This window comes from Arachis duranensis, chromosome 6 (assembly GCF_000817695.3).
Source record: "Arachis duranensis cultivar V14167 chromosome 6, aradu.V14167.gnm2.J7QH, whole genome shotgun sequence".
NCBI classification, from domain to species: domain Eukaryota; kingdom Viridiplantae; phylum Streptophyta; class Magnoliopsida; order Fabales; family Fabaceae; genus Arachis; species Arachis duranensis.
This window is the reverse complement of record NC_029777.3, coordinates 110,945,369-110,963,212: the sequence shown is the minus strand read 5'-3', so window position 1 is coordinate 110,963,212 and position 17,844 is coordinate 110,945,369. Positions and strand designations below refer to the sequence as shown.

The following is a 17,844-nucleotide window of genomic DNA, read 5'->3' as shown; positions in this document are numbered from 1 at the left end:
ATATTAAAAAAATTGGGTAAAATAATAAATTGGTCCTCTATATTTGGATGTAATTCTATTTTGGTCCTTAAGATTTAAAATATTCTATTTGAATCCAAAAAAGTTTTATTTAACATCAATTTAGTTCCACAGTATGGTCAAAGTTAAATAATTAACGGAATGTCTTGCATAACAACACTATAAGAACAAAATCGATAATTTGGAGAACAAGTACAAGTTTCAGAGACACAAAATAAATCGTTGATGCCTCAATACATTTATTTATCATTCTTTTTAGTTCTATAGAAAATATTTTATTTATATTATAAGAAAAATAATAAATAAACGTATTGATGCATCCACGGTTGATTTTGTGCCTTTGGAGCTTGTACTTGTTCTCCAAATTATCGATTTTGTTTTTGTACTGTTGTTATGTAGGACATTCCATTAATTATTTAACTTTGATCTCATTGTGGGACTAAATTGATGCTAAATAAAATTTTTTTGAATTTAAATAGAATACTTTACACCTTAAGGACTAAAACATAATTACGTCCAAACGTAGAGGACCAGTTTAATACTTTACCCTAAAAAAATTACACAAACCTAAAATGTAGAAGGGGATTATTTGCAATTTTATCTAGGAATTACTTGCTAATAGCATAATTATATTTATAACAAATCACCTTGAGTCTCAACTTTATATTCTGCTTCTTTTTTTAGATGTATTTTGTTTCTAAGACACTTGCTGAGCAAGAAGCATGGAAATTTTCAAAGGAGCACAACATGGATTTCATCACAATTATTCCACCTCTTGTAGTTGGCCCTTTTATTATGCCAACAATGCCACCTAGCCTTATTACTGCTCTTTCACCCATCACAGGTACATCGTAATAAAAATTAATATATTATTAAAAGTAGAAAAAAAAAAGAACAAAAAATAAAATACTCTAAACTCTAAATCTTATATTTTAAATTTTAACACTCCTTCTTTGGAAAGAAAAATTTAAAGATGATCTGTTTAATTTTATTATTGTATAAAGAATTTAATAGAGAAAAAATTGATTATATGATGGAGTGATACTAATGATTAAATTGTCAGGGAATGAGGCACATTATTCAATCATAAAGCAAGGGCAATTTGTGCACTTAGATGATCTTTGTCGTGCTCACATTTTTCTATTCGAGCAGCCAAAAGTTGAAGGGAGGTACATTTGCTCTGCATGTGATGCCACCATTCATCAGATTGCAAAGTTTCTTAACAAAAAATATCCAGAGTACAATGTTCCCACAACGTAAGAAATATCACATCATGCTTTGTTACGTTGATTAATTAATTAATTGTATGTATAGTTGTATACTTTAACTGATTTCTAACTAATAAGCAATGTTTAACTTAATTACTGATTTTTTTTTCTCAAAGGGTATCTTTAGTTTCACAGTTAAAGCTAAAAGAAAAATGAATTACTAAAGTAATGACAAATTAAATGTGCCAAACTTGAGTAAGAAGTTTATATTATTTAAAAAATAAAGACTCACATATAATTATTTTTATGTAAAATTGATAGTTAAAAATTATTAAATAACAATTTAATTAAATTATTTAATAATTTTTAAATATCAACTTCATGTATAAAACAACTGCATATAAATTTTCACCTATATTCACATTATAAGTTAATATTCAATTTGTATATAAATATATTATGTGTATATAAAAAATTAATTATTAAATTAGTCGCTATATATTGTGTATATTTATACATACCAATTTTTACATATTTTTTAATTAAATAATTAATCATGAGAATTATACGAAATAACTTTATAACTATTTTTATTGACAATTAATAATTTTAGATGATGTTTAATAAAGAGGTAAAATGTTCAGGTTGTCACGTGAGTAATTATTTTACTTATCCACTTAATTAAGTGTCCAAAAACTAAATCTCGTCTTCCTAGACTACTTATAAAAATATTTTAATATAATAAATAAATAAAATTATTTTTATATAATTATACTGAACGTAATAGATAAATTAAAAATATTTTTACATAATAAATATCACAAAAATATTTATCAAACCTATCAGAATTGCAATAAACAAATAATTAAAGGTTTTTTTGTGATAATCAAATTTATTTATAGTAATACGATAAAATCTTTTATGAGATGTAAAATACATATTTGTATATATCGTGGTTGATTATGGTTGACTTTTGATATACAAATAATAAGTGTTAAATTTAATTGATGTATATATATTAATCACAACGTGCATTGGGGGAAAAAATAGTGAATGTTGGTATAATTTGAGCACAATGGAATTATAGGTTCAAGAATATTCCAGATGAATTGGAGCTTATCAGATTTTCTTCCAACAAGATCAAAGATTTGGGTTTCCAATTCAAATACACATTAGAGAACATGTACACTGGAGCAGTTGACACATGCAGAGAAAAAGGCCTCCTTCCTAATAATAATAAACTTGCAACTCCAGAAAATGATGATGAAGCATGCAAAGATATCAAGTGATCCTTCCTAATATTATTAAAACTACTGCAAAGAGGCAAAGACAACAAGAATAAATGGCATATCACACACAAATGAATAAATATAAGTCCATATCTTTGTGCTCTTGATCATGGTTTTTAAGAAGTCAGGGTTGTCTTTCAACAAGTCACCAAATGGCAAATGCTCTGTTTGATTTTGAGTATCACTTATATGTTATATTGAACTATTTCTATATTGTGGTTGAGCAATTTTATATCTCCCATCAACTCTCCCTTCTTTTTCTTTTTCCTGTATATGTCACCTCTCATCAATTTTTTTTTCTTAAAAATTTAAATTATAAAATAAAAAAATATGAATAATTATATGATATCTAATTGTGAATATGAATAATTATTAAGAAAAAACAACAAAATTAATTAGCTATCCGACCAAAGATAAAAATTGAACCGCACCAAAAATCAGACTAAGGTGTGTAATAAAGTTTTTAAACGATTTTAGTTCGTAGAATGTGAGGGATTTAGGGGATGTTGGAAAATGAAGAATGATAAAAAATTTAAGCATAACAATAATATGAATATGTTAAGATTGATAGAGACAAAGAAAGAGGTGATTACTAAATTTGATGTAGTGCAATTTTGGGGTAATGATGCGATGGATCAGAAATTTGTGGGAACGGAAAGTACTTCCAGAAGTTTCTTAATCATGTGGGATGCTATGATATTTAGGTTGAATAATTGTTACAAATAAGAGAAATGGTTGTGTATAGAAGGAAAATTGACAAACAATAATTTTTATTGTGCGATTTGTTTGGTGTATGGTGTGCATACAAGGGAGGAGAAATTTGCTGTGTGGGAAGAGTTGAATTTTTTTTATTGGGAATATGTCAAGTTTCTCTTTACTATATGGGTGACTTCAATAAGATCGTGCTGTTGAAAGAAAGGAAAGGCGCTAGTGTATTAACACAGCAATAGCGAAAGACTTTAAAATATGGATATAGAATATGGAACTGATGATTATAAAACTGAATCACCGTAAGTTTACGTGGTTCAAAGGTCAATCGTACAGTCGAATTGATAGAATATTGGTGAGTTTGGTTTTATTGTTATCATTTGGAACACCTAGTTAAAAAGAAATAACAGAATCTTCAGAAATAAAAAATAAGTATTGCAGAAATAGTCAACAAGTCAATTAAAAATTACAAAAAGTAGAATGATATTTAATTTTTTAGATTGTTGATGACATTACAAAAATGATTAAAAATATTAATTTATTTTATTTATTTAATATTTTTTTTATTGATGCTCCACTTTATTATTTTCAACTTTTTGTTTCAAAGAAAAAAAATAATCACCAATATTCACCACTATCTCAATTCTCAACTATTGATATTTATGTCAATTTCGAAACAATTCAAGTATATTGTTTGTACATTAGTCCAAATAATTTAATATTATGGACTCATTAAAGATTTGGCCATTTAAGATAGCATAATAAATTCACATATCCAATTCGACAGAGTCATGTCACTCTATTACCTCATGTTATTTATCGATCAACAACTATTATAATGTTATAACGGGAGTGTTTTGTCGATTTTTAACAAATTAATGGTGATTTAATATCTAATAATTTAGGAGTGAAATCTATTTTTTTTTGTAAGTATTAATTTTTTAAAAGTGCATCAAAATATCTTCGATTAAATGGGAATTGAGAATAAAAATAAACTAAAATTTGTAAATTGAAGAAAGGAATAAAAAGTAAAATTTTTGAAAAAGAAATGAATTGAAAATGAAAAAATTTGCGTTAAAATTAAAAGAAAACAGTAAAATGTCTTCGATCATGTCAAAAGACTTTGGCATGAAAAACTTAAGTGCGAAAATGTAAATCAGACAATGAAGATAAAGAACACTTGGAAGATAAATTTACTTGGAAGATAAAATTTACATAAAAGATAAATTAAAGAGATAAAAACATGGAAGGACCCTACAGAAAATGAACTCGATTGCAGACTCAGAGATTCTCTGGGATGTGAGTGTGCTTGAGTATTTTTCTGAAACAAAGTTTTAATCCTTATTTCCTCAGACTTCCTAATATTTATAATTTGTATTAAGTAACTGACAATTAATTACAAAAATCACGGCCTTGATTACCTTCTCCTTGGTAATCGTTCCCGCCTCTTAGCTGCGCACGTTTCTCATAAATTCCTCACGTAATGAATGCCTTTAACTTCCTCACTATCATAATCGTTCGATCACTCATTCGAGTGTCTTGTTCATTTAAACTTATCCTATTAATAAGTCAATCGAAGTCTAATCCGTGTCGATCATTTCTAATCCCATGCTTACGCACACACCTTTTCGAGAAACTATTTATGCCTTCCTTCGAATCGATTTACCTTTATCAAAAATATTTTTCGATCAATAAATTTCTCTCTTGGATTAACGTGTTTACATTTGATAGCATTATCAGAAGATGAAACACTTAATCCAAATTTAAATCTCAAATTCGTAAATCATTAATAATTATCATTTAAACTCCCCATTAATACTAACTCACTCGATACGTCTCTCGAAATTTGCGCTTTCTCTCTCTACCACTTCATCTATGCATAAAACTTGTCTTTCATTTGCTGGCACTAAAATTTGATGGGCACTAGCCAATTTCTTAAAAGTTTCTGGACTAATCCTATATCTCGAAGCGATCTGGGCTAATTCATTAGTAATTTCATTATGGATTCTGGGAATGTGAACCAAAGAAACTCTTCGAAAAGCAGTTAACAACTCCCAAGCAATTAATAAGTACTTCTGTAACATCTCATTATTGCACCTAAATTTCTTTGATAACTGCTTTAATACCAATTGAGAATCCCCTAAAATCTGAACTTCCAAAGTTCTTTTACCAAATAATATTTCAAGACCCAAAATCAAAGCTTCGTACTCTGCCACATTATTCAAATAAGGATATTTTAATTCGAATAAGAATTCTGACGAAATTCCTTCTGGTGAGATAATTAAAATTCCAACACCTGCACTATCTTTATGTTTCGATCCATCAAAATATAATTTTCAATAATCGATCTCAATATCGATTCTATTTGCTCCCTGGTCATTCAGATCTTTCGAATTATCTATAAGAAAATCTACAATGACCTGTCCTTTTACAGCCTTGGCTGGTACATACTGTAAATCAAACTCCATTAATACCAGCATCCATTTTTCTATTCGTCCACGTAACATTTGAAAACTTAACATATATTTAATTAGATTAGTTTGTGCAATAACTTTTACCGATTTTGTCACCATATAACATTTTAATTTCATACAAGCATGGTATAGAGACAAATATAATTTTTCGATTGGAGAATACCTTGTTTCGATATCAATTAAGACTCGACTAAGGTAGTAAACCGCTCGCTCATGCCTGTTTTCATCATCTTGGGTCAACATACACCCAATAGTGCTCTCAGATGCTGCAATGTATAATTTCAAGGGTTCAAATAGACGAACATTCGCCATAATCGGGACTTTAGACAAATAAATTTTAATCGAATCAAACACCAACTAATGCGCTGTTGTCCATTCGAATTGCAAATTATTTTTCAATTTCACTAAAGATGCGAACACTCGAGTTCGATCTGACAGATTTAAAATAAACTTTCGAAGATAATTCACCTTGCCTAAAAAGGATTGTACTTCTTTCTTCGATTTGGGCGCAGACAACGCCAATATCGTATTTGTCTTATTTTTGTCGATGGAAATTCCTTTTTTATGAACAACAAAACCCAAAAAATTTTCGTCCGATACACCAAAAGCACATTTCAAATGATTCATTTTTAACCATTTTCTCCTCATGGTAACAAATTCTTTCCTCAAGTGGTTGATATGTTGACTCACCGAAATCGACTTGACCATGATGTCATCAATATAGACTTCCATAAATTTTTTAATAAACTCATGGAAAATAGCATTCATTGTGCGCTGATATGTTGCACCAGCATTTTTCAAACCAAAAGGCATAACTACCCACTCATAAGTGCCAATCGCTCCAAGACAACGGAAAGCAGTTTTGGACACGTCATCCTCTGCAATAAAGATTTTGTTATATCCCGAATAACCGTCCATAAAATAGAGAATTTCATTTCCTGCCACAGAATCAATCAACATATCTGCAATCGGCATGAAATATTCATCATTTGGAGTAGCATTATTCAAGTCTCGAAAATCGATACATACTCTTAACTTCTCATTTTTCTTCATTATTGGGACAATATTCGAAACCCACTCAACATAGCGTGCAGTTCGAATAAAATTTGCCTTAATCAAGTGTTCTATTTCTTCTTTGATTTTCTCATTAATTTCAGGAGAAAAACGTCTAGGAGTTTGCTTCATAGGTCTAGCATTCGGTTTTAGCGCTAATCGATGTTTTACAAGTGAATGATCAAGACCAGACATCTCATGATAATCCCAAGCAAAACAATCCTTAAACTCGTGTAAAAGATTAAAGACCTCAGTTCGAAACGGATCAACAAGATCTTTACATATATATGTAATTCGAACATCATCCGAAGTCCCTAGGTTAATTTCCTCCAAGGGATCTTGAGATTCAAACCCTTTATAATGATCATCATCTTTTACTGAATAATTCTCAAAACCCAATGGTTCTAGATCATATATGCAATCAAAAGTAAAATCAATAATATCATCAGAAATACAAGAAACTTGATTATTCAATACATTAACATTACTTTGATTTTCTACACAATGAGCCTCTGTTGAGTTAAAAAATTAACTAAATTAATTAGTGATGACAAACATTATTTTTGCCAAAATAAATAATTAGTGTTGATTAATTAATTAATGAGTATATATTACTAATCATTTATTATTATGTTGTAGGCCTTAATTAATTTGAGCAGCCCAAATGAAATGGAAAATAAAACAAGAGGTGGTAGGATGAAAGCAAAATTGAGAGCCCAAGGAAAAGTAAAGAAAGAAGCAAAAGAAATCATAGCGGGCCAAGCATATCACAAACTGATCCAAGCCCGAGTTGATTTTATTTCCCTCCAAACTTGATTTCACACCACAAGAAACGTTCTTCTCCTCTCTGACCATGTCAAATCACAAGCTTCAGAAAAGTAAGAAAGAGAAAGAGAGAGAGCTTCTTCCATAAGCTTTTCACCAAAGAAGAGAGAAAGAAAAAGATTAAGCTAGAAAGGCAGATATCAAATTACCAGTTCAAACCAAATCAAGCTTAGGTTAAAGGTAACCCATTTCCTCTTGCATGCATCAGATCTTCTTCTCTTCTTTCCAACTATCTGCTCTATCCGAAATGGGATACAGAGGAAAGATGGTTTCTGTTCTTCTCTGCTGTGAATCCACGGTTTCAAACATGTCTTGGGGACCAAGTCGTTTTTCAATGGTTAAGATCAAGTTGACCATGGGAAGATTTCTATGGTTACTGATTTATGACTTTCGGTCAAGTTGGAGAAGTCAGAAGCAAAATTTCTACTCTAAGTTTTATTGAGAAAAAGTGAATCTGTGGTTGGTGAAGCTCAAGGCTCAAGGTGTTGACCTTGGGAGAAGATCCCAGCAACATGCAAGGAGAATAAAAGAAGACTTCCTGCTCATTCAGAACCAAGGAGAAAAAACCAGAGTGTGAGAGTGGTGTTCTGCAAAGAAGTTCCTCTACTAGGATAATGTTTTCTTTCAAAGAAGCATTCGACCTATACTGAAGAACTGTATCTGAGGATTGAGAATCTGGTTTCGCACATAGCAAAGAGGCTGTCGATGAAGTCAATCTCCTTCATGTTTTACTGATTGTAATGTACTTTTCTATGTTTATCTTTCTATAATTTCTTGTGAAAAAATGCATTGTGAGAAAGCTCAAGTAAAAGCCATGAGTGGAAAAAGGCTGAGTGATACACTTGAGAGAAAAGTCTAGAGTTATTTTCTAATTTCTTTAGGTTGGTTAAGTGTCTTGTATCTTGTACCTGTTTGGTATCCCTTTCTTAGTTGGGTTAGCACTAAGAGTGAATAGTTAGGTGTTAGCATAGCCAATGTCAAGTTAGGTTAGAACTTGAGTGTGAAATTGGTGTATGTAATACTTTTAACTATAGTGAAAATTCCTCCATTGTTGTGGAGGAGACTGGACGTAGGTTGCATAGCACAAGGCAACCGAACCAGGATATATGCTGGTGTTAACTTTTCTCTTCTCTACTGTGTTCTATTTTTCTGATATTCATGAGACAAAAATAAATTGTCTCATAAATTTTCGCTGCTGAGTACAAACAGAATCAAGATTGAAAGTTTTGTTTAAAAGGGTTATAACAGCTACACAAAGGAAGGCATAGATTCAACCCCCCTTCTCTAAGCCTACCACAACCTTCAGCCTCTGTTATAAAATCGGCAGTCTGGCTTGCATCATTACTTTCATTACAAGAAGAAGGGAAATTATAATAAAATTTGACTGAAGACATTGAATCGATATTATCATTACTAGAAAGACTACTAACATTATGTGATCCAACTTCATCAGAAGAATCATCTTTATTTTCTACAGAATAAAAATTACTTAAGTAATTACATAAAGTTACCAGGTAGTCGGAAACTTCCTCAACCTGACCCATAGAGCAGTTTCTCCAAGATCTTCAAGAAAGACAGTCCCAACTAGTTGGTTCAAAACCCAACTCTAGATAGCGTAGCTTCACCGAGAGGCCTTTCGAAGACAAGTAGCACCCTTCACAATTATAAGGATTCAGTGATCGATTAACATTTAAGGGCTTTAACTTACGATTATACATCCTGAAATTGACATGCAGTTGTTCGATATATAAATTCGAATCTGCCTTGACGATTTCAGGTTTACCCTCCTTAGTCCACAGAAGCACGCTCTGATGCACAGTAGAAGATACGGCCCCCACACCATGGATCCAATCTCACCCTAACAAAGCATTATAACTGGCCTTTGATGGAACTATCACAAACACAAAATGTCTTTTCGATGACCCAACCTTCGCAGTCAAAGTGACCAGCCCTTTTGCTGGTGTAGAAGTCCCACTGAAATCTGTTACAGCAGTATTTGTGGGAACCAAATCATCAGGATGTTTTCCCACCTTTCTTAAGATCCTCTCAGGTAGAAGACTGATTGCTGCCCCACCAATCCACCATCAATCAAGACTTTGTTTATCTTGAACCCATTCAAAATGGTAGTAATATGAAGTGGGCGTAAATGGGACATTTGTTTTTTAGTGGGCCGAGGGAAATACCCTGGCTCATCTTCAATCCGAATAAAGGAGAAAGCCTCCTCATCTTCCAGATCATAATCTTCATCTGGATTACTTTCACATTCCCCAAGGTACTCAGTTGGAATGATTGAAATCGTCCCTATCATGTCATCATCCCCTTCATCAAAATACTCTTCATCAACATCGACATCTTTATTTTTATCGACTCCTGAGGATTGGGCTATTGCCTTGCCTTTTTCCATCTTTGCAGGTGATGGAATTTCCTTGGGTAAGTCTCTCCATCAGAGGAAAAGACGATTCGAGAATGCACAGAAGGCGTTGCCCCCTTGCTTACTTCCTTGCCTATCTCTGACTGAGGTTTCTTACTCTGATTAAAATTTCTCCTTCCACCCCTTCCTTTCGGGTAACCCCTGGCTCGACCCCGATAGTAGGGATATTGATTTCGAGAAGGTGCTCGATGTCCCCATTGTGGATTTCGTCGATACAGATGATCACGTCTCTGGATTTCCTGACAATTCCTAATCCACTGAACACCTATTGCCTGGGATCGGCTTATAGGTGTAGCCATATTTTGTGAAGGGGTCTTTGAGCTAGAACCCTCTATACACCGGATCGGTTGTCTCTGTCATGCCTGCTCTTCTCTATGAGCCAATTCTTTCTTCATCCTTTTCTTTTCGAAGATTGTTGCCGCTTCGGCATAAAAAAAAAGCATTGTACCGAGGACACAGAGATACGTTTCGGTCTTTGATTTTTTGCTGAACCAAAAAGCCCAACAAACCATCCCCTACTCTGGGATATGCAGATCTCACCTGTGACTCAAAATCGTCTAGAGTCACATCGAAGTCATAGGACATGCCAACCATATTAACTCCAAAACATGGCTTTACATAACTGGCATCAACATTGAAGGGATCAACATCAACCTCCATTTCCTTCTTGCCATCATCAAATTTCAACCGTCCTTCTATTATTGCTTCCTGAATTAAGTCCCTGAAATGGACACAACTGTTAGTCAAATGACTTGTTGCTTGATGAAATTTACAACAGGGCTTTCCTTTCAAATATTTCACAGAAAGTAAAGTTCTATCCTCAGGCAGAATTAATTGTTTATCTTTAAGCAACACATCGAAAATTCGGTAAGATTTTGAAATATCAAAACTGTATTTCTTTCCACTTTTTAGTTTTGAATCATTCGACTTTTCACTACTCGAAAGCTTTTTAAGTAAAGAACAAACATATGGAGGGCCAAGTTCGGCCAAATCGACTTCTGCTTCAAAATCGACTTCCTCATCTGAAGACTCCATGGTCACATACGCAACCTTTTCTTTTCGAGTAAAAGGTTTACTCTTTGACCTTTGCTCACTTCTATACTTCTCTTTCTCTTTTTTCATGAGTTCGGTCTGACGAACCTTTTCGACCAAATTGGCTAAATAAGGAATATGCACATTAAGCAATTTCCCGCGCATATAGAATCTTAGCCCCATAGTTGCTCTTTTAGGTAATGACACATAGCATCTACTTCTAGCGTTTTTGAAATGCATTAAATAATCATCGATGGTTTCACCATCTTCGCGTTTCAAAGCCACTAGATCAGTAACTACTACATTCATTTTTCCTCGATAAAACTGAGTGTGAAAAGCAGTTTCTAATTAATTCCATGTTGTGATCGAATTTGGCCTGAGATTCGGAAACCAAGTAAATGCATTCTTCGTCAAAGAAGAAAGAAAGAACTTCATTTTTAAATTTTCATCATTAGCTAAGTTCCCAATCTCGACCAAATAACGAGCAACATGTTCAGTGGCTGTTTCTCCAACTTCACCAGTAAACTTTGTGACTATCTTTGGATTCTTCACCCCTATTGGCACTTCAACCATTTGAACAACTTGGAGGAAAGCAGACACAAAGTGTGGTCAATTCATAAAACCAACACTTAGACCCACTCTATTAAGCACTTCTTCCACAATTCTAGTGACTTGATAACGTTTGCCGCCATGATTAGCACGTAATCTAGCTAAAACGTCATCAGCATTTTGACCTCAGGGAACTACATAAGGCTTTTCTTGATTTAAAATGTTGTTTTCATTTTGAAAAACATTTTCTATCCCTTCGTTATTTCCCCTGGCATTATGCCTTTCACCTTCATCATAGTCAACAATTCGAGCAATCCTTTCGACTTGTCTAGCAAGACGCTCGAATTTTGATTCATGATCAGCCATCATGGGATTCAGAATTGTAGTCATTTGTTGTGTCAATAAATTGACTAAGTCATGATGACTTTCCTCCCCTTGTTGTCAATATACCGCCATTGAATTAGCAGCATTCGAAGTAGAGCCCACATTATAATCACGAGAGTACTCGAAATGTTGTTGTGAATTTTGAGTGTTATTCGCTCCACTTGCATTCCCAAAACGGATAGGCGGAATAAAATCACCCACCGGTGGGGTATAACAAGGAGGGAGACCATAAGGAGGCTAGCCAGCGGTTAGTGGAAGTTTATATGGTGGCAAAGTGCCACGTGGACAAATGTTACGTCTTACATTTCCAGTCTGAACAGTCGTAACTACTATACTTTCAGTCACAATTGCAGCCTCCGAGCGTGAAGACACGTCGACTTGTTGCATAGATACTTGTATGCTATCATTGGTGGATGAACCACCATTCACCTTCGATAACTCGTCAGCCATGTGAATGATTTTTCCACTTCATAATCGCATACACTAAATAATACTGGAAAAGTTGTTTGACACACTTCGATTTTTAAAACCGTCCCACCAGGCATGCCAATTTGTTTTGTCGATTTTTAGCAAATCGATAGTGGTTCGATATCTAATGGTTTGGGAGTGAAACCTACTCCTCTTTGCAGGTATCAATTTTTTAAAAGTGCATCAAAACATCTTCGATTAAATGGGAATTGAGAATAAAGGTAAACTAAAATTTGTAAATTGAAGAAAGGAATAAAAAGTAACATTTTTGAAAAAAGAAACAAATTGAAAATGAAAAAGTTTGCGTTAAAATTAAAAGAAAACAGTAAAATGCCTTCGATTATGTCAAGGGACTTTGGCATGAAAAACTTAAGTGCGGAAATGTAAATCAGAGAATGAAGATAAAGAACACTTTAAAAGATAAAGTTACTTGAAAGATAAAGTTTACATAAAAGATAAATTAAAGAGATAAAAACATGGAAGGAACCCTACAGAAAATGAACTCGATTGCAGACTCAGAAATTCTCTGAGATATGAGTGTGCTTGAGTGTTTTTCTGAAGTAAAATTCCAACCCTTATTACCTCAGACTTTCTAATATTTATAATTTGCATTAACTAACTGACAATTAATTACAAAAATCACAGCCTTAATTGCCTTTTCCTTGGTAATCGTTCCCGCCTCTTGACTGCACACGTTTTCCATAAATTTTTCGTGTAATGAATGCCTTTAACTTCCTCACTACCATAACCGTTCGATCACTCATTCGAGTGTCTTGTTCGATTAAACTTATCCGATTAATAAGTCAATCGAAGTCTAATCCGCGTCGATCACTTCTAATCCCATGCTTACGCACACATTTTTTCGAAAAACTGTTTCTGCCTTTCTTCGAATCGATTTACCTTTATCAAAAATATTTTTCAATCACCAACCGGATAACTTCTTATATATTAAAAAAATAATCACCCATTTTTATAAGTGAAGAGATACAAAAATGATAACTAAATTATTATTTTATACCATAAATATCCCACCAAATATAAATATTTTTCGATCCTAATTCTCATAAATTTATCTAAAATTCTGGCTAAATAAGGTCGGAATTTTTTGTAAGTAACTTTATCATTTTTCGGAGATGCAAATCACGTTCAAGTCACCTTGCACCTTCTGTAATCTCTTTTTCAAACCCAATTCACACATAAATTCATTTCAGATATGCTTCGAAACATATACCACGTGTACTAATAATAATCATTAAATTAATTATTCATATAGAGTATCTATTTAAATACAAAATATATGGTAATTAGTTTTTTATTATCAAATCATATTATCTGACTATCATTATAATTTGCAAAACCCTTTCCAAGCTAACGTCTATTCATATTTTGGCATCTATTTTGTAAATTAAGTCCTACTAATCTGCAATTCAAATGTTACCCCCAATTTACGATTTTAAGCACGCACATTGAATATTTAGTCCCACGTTGACCAGTAAGTCAATCAGCCACTACTCCCCAGCCAAATTCCATGCCGGTAAGTGATCACGTGTTGAGTGAAAGATCTGACTCAATGAATTAGAATGTGATCACGTGCTAGAGATATACAACATTCTGTGTGCATTAAAATCAAGATACTCTAATTCAAACTTCAAATAAAGATAAGGTTTGGACAAGACTTATAGTTATCAAACTCTTGTCTATAATCCCATGTTAATTTTTATTTCAAATTTATTTTAAATTTCATAAAATACAATATTAGTATTCGTAAAGTGATCTACTATAAATAGTAATTTAAAAATAAATATGAGATTTGACACTTTAATTAATATATATTTAGTGCTAATTTAATTTAAATTTTATACTACTTTTAATCATTCTATTAAAATAATTATACAAGTAACAAAATTCTATTGATTTTTTATCAAGATAATTGTCTCTCCAAAATGAGATATGTTTCATATATAATTTTAATATAAATTTCAATTCTAATTTAGTTTATTTTTTGTAAATATCAAAAATAGTAGTCCAGAAATATTCCATTAAAATTACGCTTGGAATTGAGTAAATTCTTCATTTAGAAAACTAATTCAACAAATTAAATTTAGAAGGATTGTGTGGAAGCATTTAATCTTGTTACTCAAGATGGTTTTGAATTTATTGATTCATTGGTGTTCAAAATAAGAGATATCATGCATTGAAATTGGCGTGTTGACTTTCGTTTGATTATGAGATATGCAAACACGGTTGCAGATACTATGTTAAAGATGACGATGAAGTTACAATTTTTGCATTTGAAACTTCTTTCACTTTGAGAGGAATTTAAAAATAATCTTAAACGAGATTATCTCTCTATTTAAATAGTTCTTTATTTTATTTATTTTATTTTTCTTTGTTTAGTTTATTTCAGTCACCAAAAAATTTAAAAGGATTACTGAAAACTTATGGAAGTGATATATAAAGATTTGTCCCTAAGTAGTGTGAGATTGTAAGAATATGCTTGGATTGTTATTATCGATGCTTGAAAAAGAAGAGAATTAATTAAACTAAAAGATAAAGAAGAAGAATGTTGATTCATTTTGAATTGAATGGGATTATTCTTCCAAGTGGTCCTTCTATATATAATTATTCACATAAGTTTAGAAATGCTGGTAAACAAGATGATAATTTGGTTAAACAATTGCTTATTTGTTTACCTAGAATTCACTTACCATTTGTTCCAGAAAGAAGTACCACTCACTTACCATTGTCTTTCGTTACTACTATTAGGAAAAAAGACAGATAAATTCATGACTTTTTAAATTTTTGATAAATACATTTTTGATAAAATTTAAATACAAAAAAGCCCCTAACTTTAATAAACGGAGGACAATTTAATTCTTCCATCTATTTGCTTTTCATACACCAAATGAAACTGGCTGACGTGGCTGAAACGGTGTCCAGGTGTCCGTTACGATGTCACGCTGGAAGGGAAATAAAGTTCGAAGGACAAATAAGTCCTTGACGTCATTTTGCAAATAAAGTTCGAAGGACAAATAGGTCCTTGAGATTTTTTTTTTTCATTATGCTTCTATTATGTTTGTATTATGAGAATTAGTTTATAAAATTATGCTTGTAATTTAAAATCTAGTTAACTTGTTGTACTCTGCAATTTAAATTATTTGTATTAAAATTATAGAAATTGGGCTTGTTCTGTTTCTATTTTTTTTCTTAAATTGCATTAGTTCAGTTTTAGTGCATTTGTGTATTATATTAGAATTTGTTAAATTGCATTAGTTCAGTTTTCATCATACCAGTGGCATTAGTTAGCATCAATTCATTTATGCATCAAGTTAGCATTAGTTCATTTGTGCATCATTCATGTATTAAGTTAGTATTAGTGCATTTGTGTATTATATTAGAACTAGTATTTTTATCCATAATAACATTACGAGAATAATTTGTTTTAAAAAATTATAGTTCACTTTGTTCTAACAGTATAAATTATGCATGACACAAAAGATTTATAAAATCAAACTATTTTTACAAAAAAGTCGTAAGTTGACAAAAGTTTTTGACTAAGAAGACCAAGATATCCGCAGATAAAAAATTAAATAATAAGATTTTTAGTTATTATTTTTATATGAAAAAGTCTAATTTTTATTAATAATTAATTTTAACATTTGTTATCTAAAATTTAAAATAATTTAATGTGTATACTTTTACATTTAAAATATTTTAATTGTAAAAAAAATCAAATGACATTTTGATTTGTCAAATTACTAATATAGTAGAGAGAAATATAAAAATGGAGAGAGGTAGATGAGAGAATTTAAGAAAGGAGTTTATTAATTTTGAAAAAAAAATTCTAAAGGACCTATTTGTTCTTCAAACTTTATTTGTAAAATGACGTCAAGGACTTATTTGTCCTTCGAACTTTATTTCCCTTCCAGCGTGGCACCGTAACAGACACCTGGACATCGTTTCATCCACGTCAGCCAGTTCCGTTTGGTGTATGAGAGGAAAATAGACGGAAAGACTAAATTGTCCTCCGTTTGCTAAAGTCAGGGACTTTTTTGTATTTAAATTTTGTCAGAGATGTATTTGTCAAAAATTTAAAAAGTTAGGGACCTATATGTCTTTTTCCCCTACTATTATTTAAATTGTTACCAGCAACTAAAGAAGCCAAAGAAATAATAATAATAATAATAATAATAATAATAATAATAATAATAATAATAAATAGAAATAAAAATAACAAGAACTATAGAGAGGGAGTAGCATGGGTTCAACTTCAGGTTTCATGGATCATGTTTAGATTTTTTTTTTAAATTTAAGAATGAGACTCGAACTTAAAATCTTTAAATAAAAATGGAGAGATTATGTCATTTGAATTATAACTCGTTAGAGATAATATATAATTAGATATCGGTATAAATTGACATTTTACATATAACTAATATTATGTATATAGCTAATATGGAGAAGGTGAAGTATTTAGTGGAATTGGAAGGTGCAAAGGCCAAGCTATCTCTTTGTTAGTTTTTCCATGTTGCCAACCCCATGGATTTTGAGTCCAAGGATCCTGAGGTATATTAATGTTATTATGTTAGTTTTTATAATTTTATAAATTTTTAATTTAATTTTTATAGTTTAAATTTTAACTTCTATATTAAATAAAATTTTTTAGTCATTATTGTTAATTATTTTTATATTTGATGTAAGAGATAATTTGTGAAATATTTTTAAAATAACTGTTACTGAATTATTATGTTTATATTAGAAAAGGGACTCATTAAAAATAACATAAGAATTTAATTACAAAATTTTAAATCATAAGGATCTAACTAAAAAATTTGATAAAATTATAACGATGAGCGAAATAATTAATCTTTTTTTTTTTGTCTTTTTTAAATATAAGTTGTAACAGAAAGAGAATTTGATTTTAATTGAAATGCACGATAATGAAGCATTAAGCTCTTAATTGAATGACATAAATTACTTTTTGATATAAATTGTATACCGTACGAATACGATGACTTAATTACAAATAATGTAGTTAAAACAGATTTGATTACGAAACATTTTTTAGTTTTATTTAAAGATTTGTCATTGATCAATAAGTTGCTGCATGTATAAAGCGAAATTCAAACTTTTGACACTTACTTAATAGACTAATGAGCTAACGAGACCAACCTAACTTGTTTCCTATAGTGTTATTTATATTAACTAAAAACCTTATGAAAATTAGTTGTAAAACTCTTGAAATTTGCAATATTGATGAACACTGAATATGGATTAATTGGAAAATTTGGATTGGAGAATTGCAGAATGAAGTAATAAAGCCCACAACAAACGGATTAATAGGCATAATGAAAGCATGCTTGAAGGCCAAAACTGTGAGAAGGTTGATATTCACATCCTCAGCA

At 31.3% G+C, this 17,844-nt stretch overlaps 1 protein-coding gene and 1 pseudogene across 1 annotated transcript in view; both read left to right on the top strand.

The window, feature by feature from the left end:
• Positions 1-2,756, top strand: part of LOC107495990 (dihydroflavonol 4-reductase-like) — a 4,517-nt gene extending 1,761 nt beyond the window's left edge. Inside the window, 4 exon segments of the mRNA XM_052263170.1 lie at positions 185-210; positions 672-862; positions 1,082-1,274; positions 2,314-2,756. Of these exon segments, the coding sequence (XP_052119130.1) occupies positions 185-210; positions 672-862; positions 1,082-1,274; positions 2,314-2,515 (612 nt within the window). The 3' untranslated portion in view covers positions 2,516-2,756.
• Positions 2,757-16,897: 14,141 nt separating this feature from the next.
• LOC107495996 (bifunctional dihydroflavonol 4-reductase/flavanone 4-reductase-like) overlaps positions 16,898-17,844 on the top strand; it is a 2,415-nt pseudogene continuing 1,468 nt past the window's right edge.